Genomic DNA, 22,198 nt, shown 5'->3' on the forward strand with positions numbered 1-22,198 from the left:
TATATATATATATTATGTTCAAAACACGATTAATATAACATTGTAGTTTGTGTTCCGTATCTAAAATTTTATTATATTAATGTTCGCTATGAACACAAAATCGACAAATTTATTAATATTTTTTAAAAGAGAAGACTTGTTTAAAAGGAAACTATTTTCTTCTCTTTTAGATAAAACAATAGCAGTATTTAAGCATCAGTTGATACTTTCAATTTTAATTTGATTAATTTAAAGGTGTAAAATACTTATTATTTTTTATCAAATTTTGATTTGGACAATTCTAATTCAAATTATTAAATTAATTTTACATGTTTAAAACGAAATAAAGTAGAAATTGATTTTTTATTTAAACTAAGAAATACTATTTTTTAATTTTTAGTAAATATTCTCGGTTTAGCTCATTTTACTTGTCATGTTGTCTTTTGCATGGTTTTTTAAGAAAACGTCGATTAGAATTATAATTTGACTAATTTACCTTATTCATTATTTGATCTGCATTTGGTATATTTTTTTTATGACATTAATTTCTTTTCACATTTATTAGAGTAAGAATAAAAATAAAAAAGTAATTAAATTCTATCTTATTTTAAAATATAAATATTTTAAGTATATTTATTTTAGTAAACATAACAAATAAATGACATGGCGGAATAGCAAATACAACAGTTTAATATCTATATTAGATCTCAGGCTAATATAAAAAAAAAAAAAATTGTATGGTTTGATTACTTAACCTTTTGAAGAAAAGCAATTTCATGGATTGACACGCACGTGGTAATGAATTCATCATTATTGACTTAATGAGATACATTGGAAATTACATGAATATTATTTGATTTTTTAATAGGGGATGCACTTTTTTTTTTGGACATTATTAATTTACACTATTTTTATGCATATATATATATATATATATATATATATATATATATATATATATACTATGTTCAAAACACACACTTTTTTTTTTACATTTTTTTTTTTAATATGGGGTTCACTTTTTTTTTTTTTTTTATATTGCTTGATGTCGTTTAGTATGGGGTGCACTTTTTTTTTGGACATTATTAGTTTGTATTATTTTTATGCATATAATATATATACATATACTATGTTCAAAACACGATTACTATAACATTGTAGTTTGTGCTCCGTATCTACAACTTTATTATATTAGTGTTTGCTACGAATATAAAGTCTGCACTTTTTGTTTTTAAACATTATATTTTTTTTTAGTATGGGGTTCACTTTTTTTTTTTTTTTTTATATTGCTTGATTTTGATAATATGGGGTCCACTTTTTTTTTTCCATGAGTTTGGAGACGGTGAGTTCCATTTCCCTTTCGGACATTATTAGTTTGCACTATTTTTATGCATATAATATATATATATATATATATATATATATATATATTATGTTCAAAACACGATTAATATAACATTATAGTTCGTGCTCCGTATCTAAAACTTTATTATATTAGTGTTTGCTATGAATACAAAGTCTGCACTTTTTTTTTGACATTGTTTGTTTTTTTAATATGGAATTCACTTTTTTTTTATATTGCCTGATTTTGTCAATATGAGATACTATGTTCAAAGCACGATTAATATAACATTGTAGTTTGTGTTTCGTATCTAAAACTTTATTATATTAGTGTTTGCTACGAATACAAAGTCTGCACTCTTTTTTTTGACATTGTTTGTTTTTTTAATATGAGATTCACATTTTTTTTATATTGCTTGATTTTGTTAATATGGAGTCCAACTTTTTTTTTCCCGTGAGTTTGGAGATGGTGGGTTCCACTTTATTTACTTTTTTTTTTTTAAATATTGGTTGGTGTTTTTTTTTATTTTTTAATATTGATTGGTGTTTAATATGGGGACCACACTTTTTTTTTAATGCTTAATTGGTTGGTGTTTTTTTGAATTTTTTAATATTGGTTGGTGTTTAATACGGGGATCACACTTTTTTTTTAAAAGTATTTTAAGTATGTTGCTGTACAATAATTTCATTTGCTCCCACTAATGGGTTGATACGCATGTGGCAATAAATCCATCATTATTGATTTAATTATTTGATTTTCTAAGCACTTTTGTATTTTAAGTATGTTGCTGTACAATAATTCTATTTGCTCCCTCTAACGGGTTGATATGCATGTGGCAATAAATCCATCAGGCTATATGGGCCCACAATTTTTTTTTCAAAAATTGGAAAACGGATATATATATATAAGTATTTTAAGTATGTACAATAATTTCATTTGCTCCCACTAATGGGTTGATACGCATGTGGCGATGAATCCATCATTATTGATTTAATTGTTTGATTTTCTAAGCATTTTTTTTTTTTAAGTATGTTGCTGTACAATAATTTCATTTGCTCCCTCTAATGGGTTGATACGCATGTGGCGATGAATCCATCATTATTGATTTAATTGTTTGATTTTCTAAGCATTTTTTTTTAACATTGTTTGTTTTTTTTTTTAATATGAGATTCATTTTTTTTTAATATTGCTTGATTTTGTTAATATGGGATCCACTTTTTTTTTCCCGTGAGTTTGTATGTGGTGGGTTCCACTTTTTTTTTTTTTATTACTGGTTGGTGTTTAATATGGGATCCACTTTTTTTTTCCCGTGAGTTTGGATGTGATGGGTTCCACTTTTTTTATTTTTTATTACTGTTTGGTGTTTAATATGGGCCCACAATTTAAAAAAAAAATATTAGTAGTTGTTTAAAATATGTGGGCCACAATTTTTTTTTTTTAAATATTAGTAGTTGTTTTTAAATATTAGTAGTTGTTTAAAATATGTGAGCCCATAATTTTTTTTTAAAATATTAGTAGTTGTTGTTTAAAATATGTGGGCCACAATTTTTTTTTTAACCCACAAACGGACCACGAAGTGCCCAAACTGGTGCTTCTAATATAGTAGTAAAAGTAAAAATGAATGTAGCATTTTTTTAAACAACTCTAGAAACGTGGGAGGAAGACATACCAAGGAATACCCTTATTACACGCTAAGTAAACCAAATACCCTTCTTTTTTCTAATCCACCTTTTCTCTTTTTCTTTTCTCCGACTTTTATCTTCTTTTACCCGCAATCAGTTGAAAAGGTCATATGTACACGTTGGCGTTGCAACAATTCTTGGTTGAAGAAAAAAACATCTGTGTTGAAACTGAAAAAAATAAATATTCGAAAGATAATATTGTGTTTCAACATGAATTTAATAATTTGGAAAAAGAATATTGACTACTTGGGAAAATTATTGTTTCACTTAAATACTCCTCAAACAAGTTTTTCAATATTTGCAAATACCAATGGCCAAACTAGTATTCGCAAATGCTAAACTTCAATACTTTCAAATACTAAATTCTTTTTATAGCCAATGGGGTCTAAAACATCGTGTCTTAAATCCTTCAACCCTCAATTGTGTTGTATATACTCGTGTATATATATATATATATATATATATATATATATATATATATATATATATATATATATATATTGTATAACAGCAAATCGATAAGGTATCTGTTTGCTATATTGACGATTATTTTATATAGTATAGTATGGAGAAAATTAAAGTCTGCCTTATAAGGCAAAGCCGGTAGACTTTTTAGTTATGTCTTAAGGCAAAGTCAAAAAGTCTGCTGCATGCGGGAGACTTTTTCCAAAGCCTTCCCTTGCGAGATTATTTTTTTTGACTGAGCGGGGGTTCGAAACCGAAATCTCAGGATATTTTCGGCCACCTTTTTAAGCGAAGGGAAAAAATTAAAGACCAACAATTTGAGGGGCAAAAATTAAAGACCACCCCAAAAGAAGGGAAATCCGCGCAAAAAAAATGAATATTTTCTCCATACTTGCCCAAAGGTGCCAAGTACCCTTATTCGTTGGTCTTTAATTTTTGTCTCTATTTCTTATTAGTGAAAATTTGTGGGTCAAAGTACCCTTATTCGCTGGTCTATAAAACTCAAGATTCTGGATTCGAACCCAGTAGAGGTAAAAAATAATAATTTTGTAAGACAAGATTTTCATAGAAATTATGCCTATTCGGGGCAAAGTCATGCCTTAAGGCATAGTTTTGTAGGATAACTTAATTTCCAGCATAGTTCTGTAGAAATTAAGTTATCCTATAAAACTATGTCGGAAAAGGCATACTACAGAACTATATTTAAGGCATAACTTTACCCGAATAGGCATAGTTTCTATGAATCTTGCCTTGCGATTTTTTTTTTTCCTTCCTATGCTGGGGTTTGAACCCAGAATGTGCGAATGACCCTTGACCAGTAGCTAATGATAAAGTCCATTAATTTGGGCCTCGATAAGTCCTATTTCTACACACTTGATCATGCGCGGAATCTTCCATTACTTCTTTACCATCCTAACCAAAGTCATAGAATTACATTACACTTTAAGTCTTTAATAACACATAATACAGTATCCAATTTGAATTATCTTAAATTCCGTTGTTGTCTACATCTCGGGTTGTTCTACTGAACACATTTATTTCAAGTCATAATTTACAAATGCGTTCATAGTAAAAGTAGGGGGGATCATAAATCTCTTAAGTATTCATTGTTGCTCCTACAACAAGTTGCACTTATTGCTGCTAAGCGATTGGCAACTTAATTCCATCTTTGATATACTGGCGCCACATACGGTGCGGTGAAACTAGTTAAGAAAACTTACAATACTATATAAGATAATTGTCAATATAGCAAACAGATACCTTATCGATTTGCTGTAAAATAAAATTGTTAGTATACAATGTATATACGAGTATATACAACACATTTGAGGGTTGAATGATTTTAAGACACGATGTTTTAGGCCGAGGGGCGGAGCCAGTAAGGGCCAAGGGGGTTCAGCGAAAAATTACATTATATATACAAGGTGAAAATTATTTTTTTATGTATATATAGTAGATGTTGAACCCCCTTGGCTTCTTCGTTTGTCAACTTCTTTATATTTTTGAACCCCCTTAGTTAAAATTCTGGCTCCGCCACTATTAAGGCCCCATTGGCTATAAAAAGAATTTAATATTTGAAAGTATTGAAGTTTAGTATTTGCGAATACTAGTTTGGCCATTGGTATTTGCAAATATTGAACTTCAATATTTGAAATATTGAAAAACTTGTTTGAGGAGTATTTAAGTGAAACAATAATTTTCCCTAGTAGTCAATATTCTTTTTCCAAATTATTAAATTCATGTTGAAACACAATATTATCTTTCGAATATATTTTTTTCAGTTTCAACTCAGATATTATTTTTTTCCAAAACCAATTTTTTTCCAAGAATTGTTGCAACGCCAACGTGTACATATGACCATTTCAACTGATTGTGGGTAAAAGAAGATAAAAGTCGGAGAAAAGAAAAAGGGAAAAGGAAGATTAGAAAAAAGAAGGGTATTTATTAGCTAACATATGATTAATAGCATGTTTGGCAAGTTTATGAAAGATCGTTTATTTTAAAAAAAATATATTTATTTTCAGGAATGAAGGTGTTTGATCAAGTTTTTATTAAAGAAATAAATATTTTTGAGTAGTGGTAGAAATTATTTTTCAGCATTTAAGCAGAAATTGAAAAAATAGGTTCTCTAAAAAATAAGTGCTTTTGGATTTTTTTTTAGAAATAAAAGGTGAACATATTAAAAATCATATTTACCGTAGTAACTTTCTAATTTTCAAAGTTATCTATTAAATTCTCATTGTTACATTATCTATGTAAACTAACGGTAAGTGAGAGAAGATCGAAGTGGGAATTATTTAAGAATAATATAAGGTTACTGGCGTTGTTGGAAGTAGGATTTTTGTGAGCCACATTGTTAATTGATAAATATGTGATAACTTTGATGTATATTCTTTCATAATTTGATATTTAAAAGTACCTTTTGAAAATATTGGTCAAAAATATAAATTACTAACAAAATACTTCTCAAATACTTTAGCCAAACATAAACTGATACTTTTACAAAACACTTTAAATAAAAAATATTTCTTAAAATTAATTTCAACAGTTTGAGCAAACATGTTCTAGATTCCATTATTTATGGATTAAGAAGAAAGTACCACTAATATTCGAGTTCTTAAGATTTACTTTCAATTGTTACGTATTGCTTTTATTTTGACAAGGTTTGGGTTGGTTGCCCCTCTGTCGTGTATAATCTGCAAGGTTATATAAAGCATAATCCTAGAGCTTGACAGACGTGGGAAGTTGGGACTAGGTAGTGTCAAGTGGGCCGGGCCAGCCCGGACCCGGCTCATCACCGACCCAGCCCAAGCCCACTAAGAGGTGTAAGGGGCTGGACCGGACAAGGTGGACAGCCCACCAGCCTGGCCCACCGGGACACCGGCCAGGGGCACCGGCTTCAAATAAAAAATAATAAAAAAAGATAAATACTACATTTATTACTAATAATAAGTATTTTAAAAATATTGTATCCCAATAAAATAGCTGTAGCTATAATTGTGGGATTCTTAAAATTTTGGAAGCGAATATATGAAATATTTATTAATTATTTAAACCATAGTTAGAATCTTACTTTAGTTAATTAAAACTTAACCATTAATTTTAACTCATGTAATGTGTCTCTTATTCAAGTGAGAACTTGGGGAAAATGGAGACAATGAAAATGGAGAGGAGTCGGATCCGTTAATATTTAATTGCTACTAAATGAAAACTAATTAGCTCTCCTTTTTTAAAAAAAAAATTAGTGGTCACTGGTCAGCCGAGCCCCACAGAATTAATAAAGTGGGCAGTGGACAAACATTGATCAGTGCCCAAAAACAACAAGACATTATAAGAGGCTGACAAAATCAGTGAAATGACAAACCTTTGAAATTGTTGATGCGTGAAATAAATCAAATACCCCTTTTAAGTTACTATCTTGCTGTTGGCTTACACAAGTTCAAAAATATTTCAATAGGTTATACAGTATATAATAATATAAACTATTAGTTATATATATATATATATATATATATATATATATATAATAAAATCTTATTAGTTTCAAATATTTTATATATAATAATAATTAAATATTTTTTAGCGTATTGAAATGTCTCCGCCGATGATGGAGGTGTGACAATCTGTACATGACATTAGGACTTAGGATCAGATGAGATAATTAAATTAAGAACTTTGGTTTAGTATCAAAACTCATGTGCATTGTTCCCATTTAGTTCCCATTTAGATGAGTAGGAAATTTAGAGAAAGAGGAGAGTAGGGAATTGTGAGATAATATGGAGAGGAATGAATGGTATTTATAGATTGAAAATACGACCAAAGTATAATTTAAGGAACTTGATGGTTAAAATAAAGTTGACAACAACTAGATTTTAAAGTATCAAACTTCATAAATTTTAGTATTAGAATTTTTTTTTAAAATAATTAAAATCCGGCTCGGCCCACTAACTAAAACCCGGCCCGGTCCACTAACGGGCCCGGTTAGTCTGAGATGTAGCCCCTATCCGAGATGGGCTGGGCCGGACACCCTTTTCCTCTCCAAGCCGGCCCGGCCCACATTAAAATGGCCCGGCCCGGCCCACTTGACACCCATGCATACCACTGAATATACCACACAAACTAATTAACTAAATAGGTTCTTTAATATATGGTAGTATAATATTTTTACAACCATCTAATATTTAGAACCTAGAAATCGACTAGTCCAGGTCTATTTGGACAAATTGTCATCTCGTAAAATTCAATCAAGTGGTTACTAAAGTCAATGAAGAGACGGGTAAACGCAATACTCATTAAGCCAAAAAAATTCATGATTAATTCATGGAAGATTATATATGAGATGATTGTTCATATCTACAGTTCTGCTTCACGCACTAACAAGAATTAGTTAATGAGTCTTCATCTTCAAAATAATTACGTCTACTTTAATTTTGACAACTAATTCTATATGATCTTTCAATTTTAGACAATATCAAGTTGCTTGATCACTAAATATGCACGATTGGTGGCGTTTTAATTGTTGAGTTAATGCATTCATTTTAATTAGCAATTAAGAACGTACTTAGGAGTTCATTTTTTGGCTGAAAATCCTCTAGGAGTAACGAGGGGTTAAGCAGCTCTTATCCGTATAACTTCAAGGATCAGAGCCAAAGCTATAGGGTGGCGGACATGCTAGTTAAGGAAATATTTTTGATAATTAATCCCTTCTATAGTGGACGGCTTTTTTTTTTTTTGATAGAATTTGTCCGAACACTTCATCGGTCCGTATAGTGACCTTGTATTTTGTTATGATGTATTATTATTTATAATATTTTGTCCATTTAACACAAAAAGCTAGTAATATTTAAATAATGTAACAAGGAGAATATAATTAAGACCTAATGACATCAATACATTTAGAGGAAATATGAGCATATCCTTTTTTGAAGATAATATAAGCATTATGTGTAAAATCGAATACTTTGAATACTTAAAAACTCGAATAGGTAAGCTGGCATCATCAATGACAGCATCTGTTACTTTGAATTAATTAAAAAATGAAAAACATATAAACAATTGTATAGTAATTTTGAATTAATAAAACAATTATATGGTAGTCAATATCATTACCAAACTTTCGTGATCTGATTTCTGTCATTTATCCATTTATAGTCGTGTTTAAATTTAAGATAAACAAGTTGGAAGAAGATGAACTTTGATTATTTTACTAGTTCGTACATCATGTTAGTTGACTAAACATGAAAGAATGTGCTTTTCGTCTTTCCATCAAACATATATTATATAGAACTATATAGTATAGCAATCATAATAAGAATTGGTCGTAACAGAAGTGCTTTTCAAGATAATGGTTTTTTGAACGCAACCTTTAGAATTGACAATTTGGTCTAAGTTGCTGCCTGCTGCTATGCCTTGGTTGGCTAACAACTCAGCTCTTTTAGAATAGTTTTACGTTATCATTTTGGAATTTCTTTGCAAGATTCACTTATATATACAGCGGAAAAGGGTAGAAAAATGACACACAAATATCCCCAACATTTGTTTATGGCTCAAGAATACCCCTTAAATTAACGGTCAAAACCTGATGACTTTTTCCAATTTAATTAAAATAGCCATGTGGCCTATCATGATATACAACAAGTATTACTTAATTTAAAAAATTAAACCCTCCCATGTATTTCTCAAATTAATCCAAGCCGCCCTTAATAATCCTATCTCGTTTCTTTTAACCTAAACCCTTACATTCGGTCGTCATTTGTATGTTTTTATGAGAACTTACTAATGAAACATATTGTGCTCTATGCATATCACAAATCACAAGTATCATAAAACACCTGCATTATTTTTGAATTCTATAGATGCCAAGATTTTGGTGCTACTGCTAATTAATTAGTGGTTGTGCATAGTATTGGAGCCAAGATTTTCCCCGAGCGTTCAAAATATGAAGAAGTAAACACACAAAGAAGTAAAGGGGTTCAACATCTACTATATATACATAGAAAATAATTTTAATCATGTCTAAACAATATAATTGTTCGCCGACTAGCATTATACTACCTGGCCCCGCCCTGGTTGTGAAACCTCTTTTTTCTCTTGCTCTTTGTATGATCTCTTATGAATACTTCATACTTGCTCTGTTTTTTAATGGGCTTGTCCGCATAATTCACTTAGACACCTTAACTTAGGCTTGTTCTGATTGAACATCTACACTTCTAAAATTTGTACATATTAAACACTTTTTGCTGACATGGCAAAGCGTGTGTAATACACACAAGGCAGGTGCGTGAAAGTCATTATTTAACCTATTTTTCCTTTATATATATATATATCTATGTCTTCTTCTTCTTGTAATCTCCTTTCCGCCATTGCAACCGCCAACGCCGATGCCACCGCCGACCATATTTCTATTTCCCCTTCTTTCTCCAGCCATTCACCTCTCCCCACCACCTTATTTTTTCTTCAGATCTGCCGCCACCGACGATACCACCACCATCCACCCTTCTTCTTCCCTTCTTTCTTGAGCCATTCATCTCCTCCAGATTTGCGACCTTGGCTTGTTCGCCGGAAAAAAATGGAGTTTCCACCATCACCATATATACCCCTCTCTCTCTCTCTCTCTCTCTCTCTCTCTCTCTCTCTCTCTCTCTCTCTCTCTCCTTCTCTTCTTCTCTTCTGCCAAAAATTAGTATCAAATCTAGGGGTGGGCGTTCGTTTTTTCGGTTCGATTTTATCAAACTTCGGTTTGGCTATTTCGGGTTCGATTTTTTGAAGGTGGACACCGAACACCGAACCAAACTAGTTCTGTTCGGTTCTTTCGGTTTCGGTTTTTTAAAGTTCGGTTTGGTTCGGTTTTTTTGATATAATATTAGAAGCGATTCCATTGACACTAATTCATATTCTCAAAAGCAATAAAACATAAAAATGATAAATTGAAATCAAAATCAAACAAACAGGATACACAGGAACAAAAAACTATAATCATGATATAGGATTACTAGGTGTTATATACATAACGTAAGAATAATTAAGAAAACACATAAAGGACATACATTAATCCTAAAGACACATCCTAGTTACCTTACTTTGTTAAGGATATTTGATTTTCTCAATTGAAGTGAAAAATTAGGGATACAAATGCAAAAGAGGACTTATTACAATTGTTTTTTTTTTGCTTTAAACTTAATGGGCTTGGACTATTTTTTTTTTTTTGGGTAATGTACTAAATTTCGGTGCGCGTTCGATTTTATCAAACTTCGGTTTGGTTTTATCAAACTTTGGTTCGGCTATTTCGGTTTCGGTTTTTTGACGGTGGACACCAAACACCGAACCAAACTAGTTCGGTTCGGTTCGGTTCGATTTTTCGGTATTTATGCCCAGCCCTAATCAAATCTATGCCTAAAGCCAAAACAGATCCAAAAAACAAGAAAAAAAGGAAGAAAATGTGAGGAGATTTTGGTTTGAAAGAATATGAAGTGCCAATGAAGATGAATTGGGACGACGGCGGCGGCAAAATGTTTAGGGTTTAGGTATAATTTTTTTTTTTTTTACTTATAATTATATTTTAATAATAATTTTGGGACCCCAATGCCAGATGTTGTCTTTTAATAATTAGTCATTTTGCCACGTCATCGCGAGTGCATCATACACACTTTATATTTTTGTTGATTATCAAAAAAACGTTTAATAGGTATAAATATTAGTGGGTGTAGGTGTTCAATCGGAGCAAGCCTAAGTTAAGGTGTCTAAGTGAATTCTGCGGACAAGTTTAGGTGTCGGCAGATGACTTAAGCCTTTTTAATGTTTACAAACTGTCTTTAACTCTTTATTCTAACACAAGATATTCTTTGACTTGGTTTTTGTTATAGTAAATCGGGAAAGGGTCAAAAATGCCCATCTTTCCACCCATTTGGTAAAAAATGCCCTTAACATTAAATTTAAGTTTAAAATTGCCCCTCATTTTAACAGAAGCTGATGTGGAATATATGAATGTTTTAATTAAATATGTGACATTATTTTTGTCGGTTCACACGTAATTAGACCCAAATTCATTCACAATCCAACCCATTAACTCAAAAACCATTTTTAAAAGAACCAACACTTCTTCAGCTTCGTCCAACGTAGGACCTAATTACTCAATTTCTCAATAGTTCAGAAAATGGAAACTCATCATTCAAGGAACCCTCGTTCCTAGAACTAACATCCACTTTGAGGTTAAATAATGGTATCGCGATCGTTTTACTTCTGGCTGGTTTTCTTGATTTCTTTTGATCTTCAGAGTAAGACTTAACAGTATTAGCAGGCAGTGATGTTAAAGGTGATCGCATCTTGGGAGACAAGGAACCCGAGAAGGCCTGTTTAATAAGTGTTGCATCTTTTATAAATGGGTTTGGGTTAATGAGTTGTATTGTGAATGAATTTGAGTCTAATTACATGTGGACCTAAAATAATGTCACATATTTAATTAAAACATTCATATATTCTACATCAGCTTCTATTAAAATGAGGGACAATTTTAGACTTAAGTTTAACGGTAAGGGCATTTTTGATCCAAATAAATGGAAGGAAGGGCATTATTGATCCAATAGGTGGAAGGATGATATTTTTTACCCAATAGGTGAAAGGACATTTTTGAGCCATTTCTAACACAGTAAGGACATTTTTGACTCTTTTCCTATAGTAAATTGAGGCCTAAAGAGAAGCACATCTCGAAGCATTTTTGTATGAATTCCTTATACCTGTTTTGTCCCTCTTCCTACTAGAGAATAAGAAATTAGTGATAGACAAAGTTTTATAACTAGACAGCAAAAATTACATACACATCTCATTCAGCTACTATTCTGACTATGTTTGGTTTTTCAAAATCTTGGACTGATATGAGAGATAAACTGATATTCTGTGATTATCAGTGGCTCTAGTTATGGTTTCTACACCTCTTCTCAAGGTTTGAAACAGGGTGACCCTCTTTCCCCTTCCCTCTTTATCTTGGTCTACGGTAAAGAAACGAGTCAGGATTATTGGGGGCGGTTTGAGTTTAAAAAAAGGGTAGCTTTAATTTTTAAATTAAGTAATACACGTGGCAAATCATAATAGGCCATGTGACTATTTTAAATTGTAAAAAGCCATCAAGTTTCGGTCGTAAGTTTGAGGGATATCTTGAGGTATTTTTAGACTAAAAGGTAGAAGAAAGATATTTATGAGTCATTTTCCATACTATAGGATATTTTTGGCCCTTTTTAGTATAGCGGATATACGATATATAACAAAAAGATTATATGTGTGATATAACATATGTTAGCATAAGAATGTCTGCCTTATTTTCCAGATAACTATAGTTCCACATGGTATGAGTATTGAGTAGTTATATGTAGTAATCCTTAAGATGCTTCGATGTCGAAAAAATCATTTACGCTATTAATGTATGGAAGTCAGACACTTTTTTAAGTATGATTTGATATCGAAAAAAATCATTTACGCTATTAATGTATGGAAGTCCAACACTTTTTTAAGTAAAATCCTTTTGGTTTGGTTGATTGAGTAGTTACATGTAGTAATCTTAAGATGATTTGATATCGAAAAAAACCATTTACGCTATTAATGTATGGAAGTCAAACACTTTTTTAAATAAAATCCTTTTGGTTTGGTTGATTGTTGAATGTAGTTTAATTTCTTGACTGCTTTCAAATGGGCAGAATAATTTAACCTTGTTTTTTTTAATTAATTCCACTTTCGGCATTCTCTATATTTTCTTACACTCTAATTAATTTGATTTCGCGCCGCATAAGACTTATTTGTTATTTTTCTATTTTCTAAATCAGATTTAGTAAACGGCGAAATTTCTGTATCTTCAAATCGAATACAAAACAAACAGATTCACTAGATAAAGTTTTTAATCTTCAAACCGACTAACAAATCGGAGTAGAAAATCACAAGAATTTTAGTTTCCAAAACGGAAGTAGAAAACACGAAGATTTAGTCTCCCAAAAACAAAAAGTAAAACGGTACATAAATTATTAACATAAAACAAAATTTAATTAATTCCGAGCCCACAATTTTCTTATGTGTCCATAAAAAATTTAATCCCCTCACTGTTGCCTAAGGTTCAGACTAATTCCTCCTAGGATAGAGCAGAATACCGTTCTGTAATAGCGCCAATTTAAATTACACAACTTATGTGAACTCAACAAACGAAACAACTCACATGACTCGATTACTTTTTGTTTTGAAAAAAAAAAAATACAAAGAACAAGATAGAAATTTCAGATTTTTTTTAGTGTTTCGGTGTCAAAAAACTAAGGTAGCGAAGCCTCATAAATTTATGCCCACAAGTTTCAGGTATCAACAGGTGCGAAAATGCCTTACCGTTTGAGAATTGAAGTCCACGGATTTTAGATTAAAATTCTGTAGGGAATATAGATGACGATGGCGTGAGGGGAGACTTCCTTCTCAACTCTTCAACAACTAGAAGTAGTGCTTCTAGATATAAGCACAATAATCTTCCTTTCCATATCTAATAAGGGACAAAATTGTTCCTCGGTAAAAAGTAACTTTATTCGAATTTCATTTCTCTATTCACACTACACCTCATCTTTAAAACCCAACGCTATTGATCAAAGAAAGCGTTTTCTACCATGAAGTTTTTCCATTCCCATCTGAATAAGTATTTTAGCCAGCTGCAAAAAAGTTATGCAGTGAATTTTAGAAACTTAATTTCGAAAACAACTCATTCTCCTCCGTGATTTGCAGCTTCTTACTCAATTTCTCACCTTTCTCTCGTCATCTTACCCAATTTGGGTTGGTCCATCGACCATCGAGAAAAAATGTAAATTGTCCTGCTATTTCAAATTATGAACAGATCTACAAAAATAAAAACTCATCCAAAAGAGTTATAATAATGTTTTTGAATTATGTTTTATTAGTATATATGATAAGAATTAAATATTTTTAATATGATATTGTTTTAATGATTTGTTGAGTCCCACATTGGTGGGGTGTAGGGTTATTTGGTCTTCGACAATTGTCCTTTCATGAGCTAGCTTTTCGGGCTGAGTTAGGCTCAAGGTTCATTTCCTTAACATGGTATTAGAGCCAGTTCCACTTCAATTCATTATTTACCCGATGTTGGACCCTCATCTTATATTGGCCCCGAGGGGGTGGGTGGGGGGGTGTTGAGTCCCATGGTGTAAGTTACTTGATCTCCTTATACGATCTTAGACAATTCTTTTCCATGAACTAGCTTTTGGGGTTGAATTAGATCTAAGGTTAATTTTTCATGTATTACTAATTTAAATGACGATATCCCTTACAAATATGTGTGCGTATGTCACTTACCATTGTGATTGTTAGCTAGTGGAGTAACTTATACGTGTAAAGGGAGCTTCAAACTTTTCTGGTCCAAACTGTCTGATCGCAGTATGTTTAATTTAATTGATGAAAAGGGGAATGTTAGTATAAAAGGTAGTTCTTGACCCTCCATGTTATTTTTAACTCATGCATGTCTTGGGAAAAGAAGAAAATACATCTGATCCCCTTTAGATTAATTTTTTCTAATTTTACTTAAAACTAAAGTACACCATACATGCATTCATTTAAAGGAGTTACATAATTAATCTGCTCTCTTTCTGCACTTATTTAACCCCCTCATGGAACAAAATATAATAGTACTAACGTACAAGGAAATACTTTATAGTGGTAGTTAAAGACAAAAGTAGTGACGGCCGGCTTGAAATTGGAAAAGAAGAGGGAATTAAATATTGAATTACCCATTTAGGAAATCATTAAACATAATAATTTATAGAGTTAATGTGCATAGGGGTGTTCACAATTTGGTTAAAAATCGATTCAAATCGAAAATTGAACCAAATCGATTAAATAAATCGATATTTGTTTGGGTTGAGTTTAGTTTGATTTCAAATTTTTGAAAACTAATAATATCTGGTTGTTTAGGTTTTACTAAAAGTAAACCGTAGAAAAAAAAGGAACCAAACCGACAAATTTATACATAGTTTTTATAATTATATATATATATAATATTAATTTGTATAAATACTTTTAAATAATTTGTACCTCTTTCAGTAAAAAAATTATTTATCTCTAATAGGCTAATGTACTTTATATTTTAAGCCCATTTCTAAAAAGAAATTCATGAAGTCAAACTCTTTTGTTCAAACAAACTCTATGAAATTTACTTATATTTGTTTTTTTTGGATTTCTTATAAACTTTATTCACTTAATTGAAACTTACAAAACCTAAGACATTTTCTCCATAATCGAAGAAAATTATAGCTACCACAAGAAAATGGTAATAACGAATTATAAGTTCGAAAATGATAGAAAGTTCGCTCTTAATTGCGGGAGAAAAACATGAAAGAGGGAAATACCGTTAATTTAAAAAAAAAATCAAAAATTGACCCAAACTGAACCAAACCGACTATAACCGCACGGATGAATATGTGTAATATTTGGTTTTAAGATTTTTTAAAATTAACTAAATTGATTTGATTTTAAGAATTTTTAAAATTAACTAAATTGATTTGATTTTGATTTTAATCCAAAACCATATCAATGTTTGGACAGGCATGCACCCACCAAGCTAATCAATTTATTACAAGTGCCAAACCTACGAAACCATATAGTAGTACTGATTTGACATCACTCCCTCTTGATTTCTTTTATATCTTGCGCATTTGATATTACTACCTCTTGTTTTCATTTATGTAATATATAACTAGTATTTTCTTATTAATTAATTATAAAAAGAATGATATATATATATATGCACACAGCTAACAATGAGCCTGTTTGGATGGGCTTATGCCTTTAAGTTGCAAACAGCTTATAAGCTAAAAAAAAAATAAGTTGGGGTAGTTTAACTTATTCTTTAGATAAGCTAAGTCAAGTGGTCCCAATTATTTTTTTGAGCTTATTTTAAGCACAAAATGACTTTAAGCTGGCCAACCAAACACTCAAAAAAACTGAAAACAACTTATAAGCAATTTATAAGCCAATCCAAACGGGCTCAATAAACTTTCTTCTTTACACAAAAGTTATGTCATAATTTAATTACAAGTTTCAATTTTTTCTTTTCATTTAATTTTTATGCATAATCAAACGGTGTCACATATGTTGAAAGGGAGGAGGAATAACTAAAAGAGGATAATTTTTTAAATCATCATTAGTAGTTTTGTTATGTGACGATTCGTTGCTAGGGTTTTAGCAGCCGCCCCTAATTAATTAGCCTGCATTTGAAAATTTAACAACTGTACTATTTTCTCAGTTCATTTTTACTTATTCACTTTAAATTTTTCATACTGTTTAAGAAATAATAATTGAAGTGAGTATTTAATACTATAGGTAAAATAGAAAAAAATAAATTATTTTTTCATGATATGCTAAAAGTGACAAGTAAAGTGAAAATCTATTTTTAGAACACTAGACAAGTAAAAGTGAACAGAGGGAGTACTTTTGGACATTGGAGAAAGATAAGTACTCCCTCCGTTCACTTTTACTTATCCACTATTCCCTTTATAGATTTTCATTTTTACTTGTCGATTTTTACGATTTTTACATATCAAGGTAAGATATTTTTTTAGCATTTATTACGATTTTCTTCCTATTTTACCCTTAGCATTTATTACTCATTTCAAATCATTTTTTCAACTCCAATACAATTATACACCATTTAATAGGGGTATTGTGGTAAAATACCTATCTTAATCATTATTTCTTAAACAGCGTGTAAAGTCAAAACGTGACAAGTAAAAGTGAACGGAGGGAGTACAATAGATTCTATTTCCTCCATTCACTTTTACTTGTCCACTATTCCAAAAATAAATTTTTACTTTTACTTGTCCACTTTAGCATATCAAGAGAAAAATAATTTGTTTTTCATGTTTTGTCCTTAGCATTAATTACTCATTTCAAATTATTTTTCAAATCCAATACAATCATACACTAATTAATGTGGGTATTATGGTAAAATATGCACTCCATTTATTATTTCTTAAGAGATGTGTAAAATTCATAGTGGATAAGTAAAAGTGAATAGAGGGAGTAGTTATTAAAACTAAACTATTCACATTAATTCTTCTCTAACATCATCGCTGAATGGTCGGTTGATGTCGTTAAGGCTAGCTGCATGTCTTGCTTTTCAGCCAAACTGGGAAATATATAAAACAATCAGAAATTAAATAACTATAAAAGAGGAAAAACATATGTTTTAGGCTTTTCATTTTGTTTCAAAATAAGTGGTGCATTAGGATTTTAAGATGAAATTGATTTTATTGTGGTGCATTAGGATTTCAAGATGAAATCGATTTTATTCTTCCAAAATTATCCTTATTTACATAATCAAGAATCATTAAGTAACTTTTCTTTTTAAGACATTTAATTAGGGGTAAGTTAGTAAAAACAATCCAAATTTTATAAGAGTGAACACTGTCTTAAGAGGTGTGCATAAGCTAAAAAAATCACTTATTATGAAACGGAGAGAGTATCAAGGTGACAAGTATTTGATATTCTCACTTGCAAAAGAAAGAAAAATTGAAGAAGAAAAAAAAAAATGTGACGTGTAGTGTCCTGGTGTTTGTTGGTATAACCATTCGGTATTTGAGTACCTATTAACCCAATTATCTCGAATTTGTGCCTTGGAGGCTCATTAAAAGGGAAGCACTCCAAAAGACCGATCTAGCCGTAAAACTATGAGTTCACGTAATCCAGTTATTCTTGTAAGTATATTAATTTAAAATTATTATAAGAAACGACACTACAAGAAACTACAGAAATGACAATAATTTTTTTGGCAATAAAAATAATATAGTAGTTGACAAAATTCAATATTTGGCAACAACTTAGTTTTATTGTTGGCATATATGATGAATCTTTTAAAAATGAACTTTTTTTGTTGCCAACCAATTTAATTTTGTTGCCATAATATTGACTATTGTTGCAAAAAGTATTTTGACAACAATAAAAAAGTTGTTGCACGTAGTTGCAATAACAACCATTGAGAAAAGTTTATTTAACAACAAAAAAAATGTTGTTACCAAAAATATTTTTTGCAATAATAGTCTATCTATGGCAATAAAAATTTTTTTGTTGGCAAATATCTTCTTTCTTGTAGTGTGATAAACTTCAAATAATGAATTCGCCTCTACACTAGTCAAGAAGAGTTTCTCCATTTCTTAGGACTCGAAGTACCCGAGACCTTTAACTTCCGATGAAGAGATATCATTCATCCCACCACATTTCTTACTGATTCTTTTTATGGTTAGTATTTCTTTGTTCTTCCGCACAAGTAACTGCGAAGAAAAGTCATTGCTCCGTTCTATATAAATGCTAGCCTTAGATGTTCATAACTACACCTCAAACAAGCAAAAATGTCTTCCATTCTCCTCCACACCACCAACACCATCTCTAGTACTTCTCCTTCCTCTTCAAACACCACTTTTTCCAACTTGCGTTCTTCTCCTAATTTCTTTACAAAGACATCAAAAGTTTCCTCCATCAGAAAGCATAATGGCCATCGTAATTTCCAAGTCTCATGCAAAACCACAGAAGATGATCACGACCACAACTCTCCCATTGACATTTCCAAAAGCACAGATTCTTTAAGCCATAAGATGGATAGAAGAAACATGCTACTTGGATTAGGAGGTCTTTATGGCGCTTCTACTATTGTTGGTGGTCATCCGTTTGCCTTGGCGGCTCCAGTGAATGGTCCCGACGTTACTCAATGTGGGCCGGCAAATTTGCCTCCGGGTGCGCTACTGTTAGATAGTGTATAGTTTGTAATATATGAAGTGTGATCGCCAGACATCCATAATTTTTTTTAAAGGCTTTATAAATTACTAGTAAAAGACTTGATATTTTCAATTTTCACTTAAAAACTTCCATTTAGTTTGAATTTTAAAATTAAACAAACATGTTTGTTCATGAAAAAAGATAATTATGCTGAATAGATTTCTTTCAACTTGTTGAGTCCCACATCAGCGGGCAAATAGGAATTTCCTCTCCTTATAAGGTCTTGGGCAATTCTGTCCTCATGAGCTAGTTTTTTGGCTTGAGTTAGATCCAAGTTTCATTTCTTAGCATGGTATGGAAGGGATGGGGGGAGGGGTGTTGAGTCCCACATTGGTGGGGAAACAGGAATTTGGTCTCCTTATATGGTCTTGGACAATTCTCTCCTCATGAGCTAGCTTTTGAGGCTGAGTTACGCCCAAGATCCATTTCTTAACACAGCTCTATAAATTTAGGCTTTCAATGAAATATGATGACTAAGTTAATTTGACTATACTTTTGACTTTTGTTGTATCCACAAAAGTACCTCTTATCTGTTTTTCCACAATAATATACTGTAGTATCTTTTAAAGGAAAGTTATTTTCAGGTGTACCTAAATTTTATCTTTCTATTATTTTAACAGGTGCATCACCGGTCAATTGTTGTCCTCCGACGACGGAGAATATCATCGACTTCCAGCTTCCACCGCCATCCACCACACCCCGTATTCGGCCAGTAGCTCACTCCGCGGATAGTGCCTATATAGAGAAATTCAACAGAGCTATTCAACTCATGAAACAACTTCCGGACGATGATCCACGTAGCTTCAGGCAACAAGCAAATGTTCATTGTGCTTACTGTGATGGTGCTTATGAACAATTAGGTTTCCCAAATGCTGAGCTGCAAGTTCATGGCTCTTGGCTCTTCCTCCCTTTTCATCGTTGCTATCTCTATTTCTTCGAAAGGATCTTGGGAAATTTAATCGATGATCCCACCTTCGCCATGCCATTTTGGAATTGGGATCATCCTGATGGCATGCGCATTCCTGCCATGTACACAAATCCTAGTTCTCCTCTCTATGATCCTCTCCGTGATCGGAGGCATCAGCCTCCGACTTTGGTGGATCTGGACTTCAATGGGACTGATCCTAACATAAGTGACACTCAACAAACTTCTCAAAATCTCACAATTATGTACAGGCAAATGGTGTCACTCGGAAGCACTCCGGAGACTTTCCTTGGAGATCCTTACCGAGCTGGTGGCGAGCCCGGTGGCGCTGGGTCCCTCGAGAACATTCCACACGGTCCGGTTCATGTTTGGACTGGTGATAGAAACCAACCTAATTTTGAAAACATGGGAGATTTTTATTCAGCTGCTAGAGACCCTATTTTCTATGCTCATCATTCTAATATTGATAGATTATGGATTGTCTGGAAAACCCTAGGAGGCAGACGTCAAGATTTCACCGACCCTGATTTTCTAAACGCTTCGTTTATATTTTACGATGAAAATGCACAAATGGTACGTATTAGGGTTCGGGATTGTTTGGATGCAAGAGGACTCGGATATGTATATCAAGATGTAATGAATCCATGGCAGAATTCGCGTCCGACGCCAAGGGCTTCGAGGGCTAGAGCATCTGGTAATAATGATCAACGTAATTTTCTAAGTCCAAAAGAAATTTTCCCAACGAAACTTGACCATGTGATAAACGTCATGGTGAAAAGGCCAAACAAGAAAAAGAGGAACAAGAAGGAGAAAAAGGAGAAAGAAGAGATTTTAGTGGTTGAAGGTTTAGAGTTGGAGCCTGATGTTTTTGTTAAGTTTGATGTGTTGATTAATGGTGAAGATGAGACTTTAATTTCGCCAGATCAGGCTGAGTTTGCCGGAAGCTTTGTGAATGTGCCGCATCATAATCATGGTAATCGTGAGAAAAAACGTAAAACAAAGTTAAAGTTGGTTATAACTGAGCTATTGGAGGATTTGGACGCTGAGGATGATGAGAATGTGTTGGTGACTTTTGTACCCAAGCATGGCTCTGGTGCTGTCCAAATTGGTGGTGTCAAGATTATGCTTGATTAGAAAAAAGAAGTAATTATAATTATTTCATGATGTATTCTTCTATATGTGGTATCCTACTGTTTATGAATGTTGCATTGGACAGCGTTATTCGTGGATACACGCCGTTTCTGATTTATGTAAATTGCAACTGTTTGCATGGAATAAAGGAAGAAAATTTAGTTGTATATTTTATTTATTATTTACTAGTAGCCTTTCAAACCACGCAAGGAATTCTAGTTTTACCTTATTTCGTAGTCTAAGGTCATCGATTGCTGCCCATATTGGTAGTCCACCACACACCTCCAAAAAAGGAAAGAAAGAATAATTATGGGTGTAAAAAATAATTATACAATTAAATTACTTAAAGGAAACATGAGCATGTCCTTTTTTAGAAGATACTATTACCATTATTTGTAAACTCGTAATGCTAGCTTCATCATCTGTCGCTTGGATTGATTATAAAATGATGTGTATATATATATATATATATATATGTATGTATAAACAATTGTAGAATTTTTAATAAATAGAACAATATATGTTAGTCAATCTTTACCAAAACTTTCGTGATCTGATTCATGTCATTTGTCCATTTATATTACTAGTGTTTTAGTATTTAATTAAGATAAACAAAGATGGAACTTGGAAAAAGATGAACTTAATTAATTTATTTTTTATTACTAGTTCGTAAATCTTGTTGTTGACTAAACATGATAGAACGTGCATTTCGTTTTTCCATAAACTGTATTATGTATATAGAATAGAAATCATAATAAGAATTGGTCGCAATGGAAGTGTTTGAAAGATGATGGTAATGTTTTTCTGAACGCAACCTTTGGAATTGACAATTTGGTCTAAGAACTAAACTCTTTTAGAATAGTTTTAGGCTATCTTGTT

The 22,198-nt window shown here is 31.8% G+C and overlaps 1 protein-coding gene across 1 annotated transcript; it reads left to right on the top strand.

Annotated features, from left to right (window-relative positions):
- The first annotated feature begins 18,806 nt into the window (after positions 1-18,806).
- On the top strand, positions 18,807-21,486 carry LOC132623595 (polyphenol oxidase, chloroplastic-like). The gene is made up of 2 exons (XM_060338371.1): positions 18,807-19,221; positions 19,884-21,486. Exons 1-2 carry the CDS (start codon positions 18,840-18,842, stop codon positions 21,320-21,322), a joined length of 1,821 nt encoding a protein of 606 aa, XP_060194354.1. The 5' UTR covers positions 18,807-18,839; the 3' UTR covers positions 21,323-21,486.
- Positions 21,487-22,198: the final 712 nt, after the last annotated feature.

This window comes from Lycium barbarum, chromosome 12 (genome assembly GCF_019175385.1).
Source record: "Lycium barbarum isolate Lr01 chromosome 12, ASM1917538v2, whole genome shotgun sequence".
Classification (NCBI taxonomy): domain Eukaryota; kingdom Viridiplantae; phylum Streptophyta; class Magnoliopsida; order Solanales; family Solanaceae; genus Lycium; species Lycium barbarum.

Coding starts and splice junctions, on each gene's coding strand:
- LOC132623595 (XM_060338371.1), top strand. CDS start 18,840: ATGTCTTCCATTCTCCTCCACACCACCAACACCATCTCTAGTACTTCT. Junction 19,222..19,883: donor GCCGGCAAATTTGCCTCCGG/GTGCGCTACTGT, acceptor TTATTTTAACAG/GTGCATCACCGGTCAATTGT.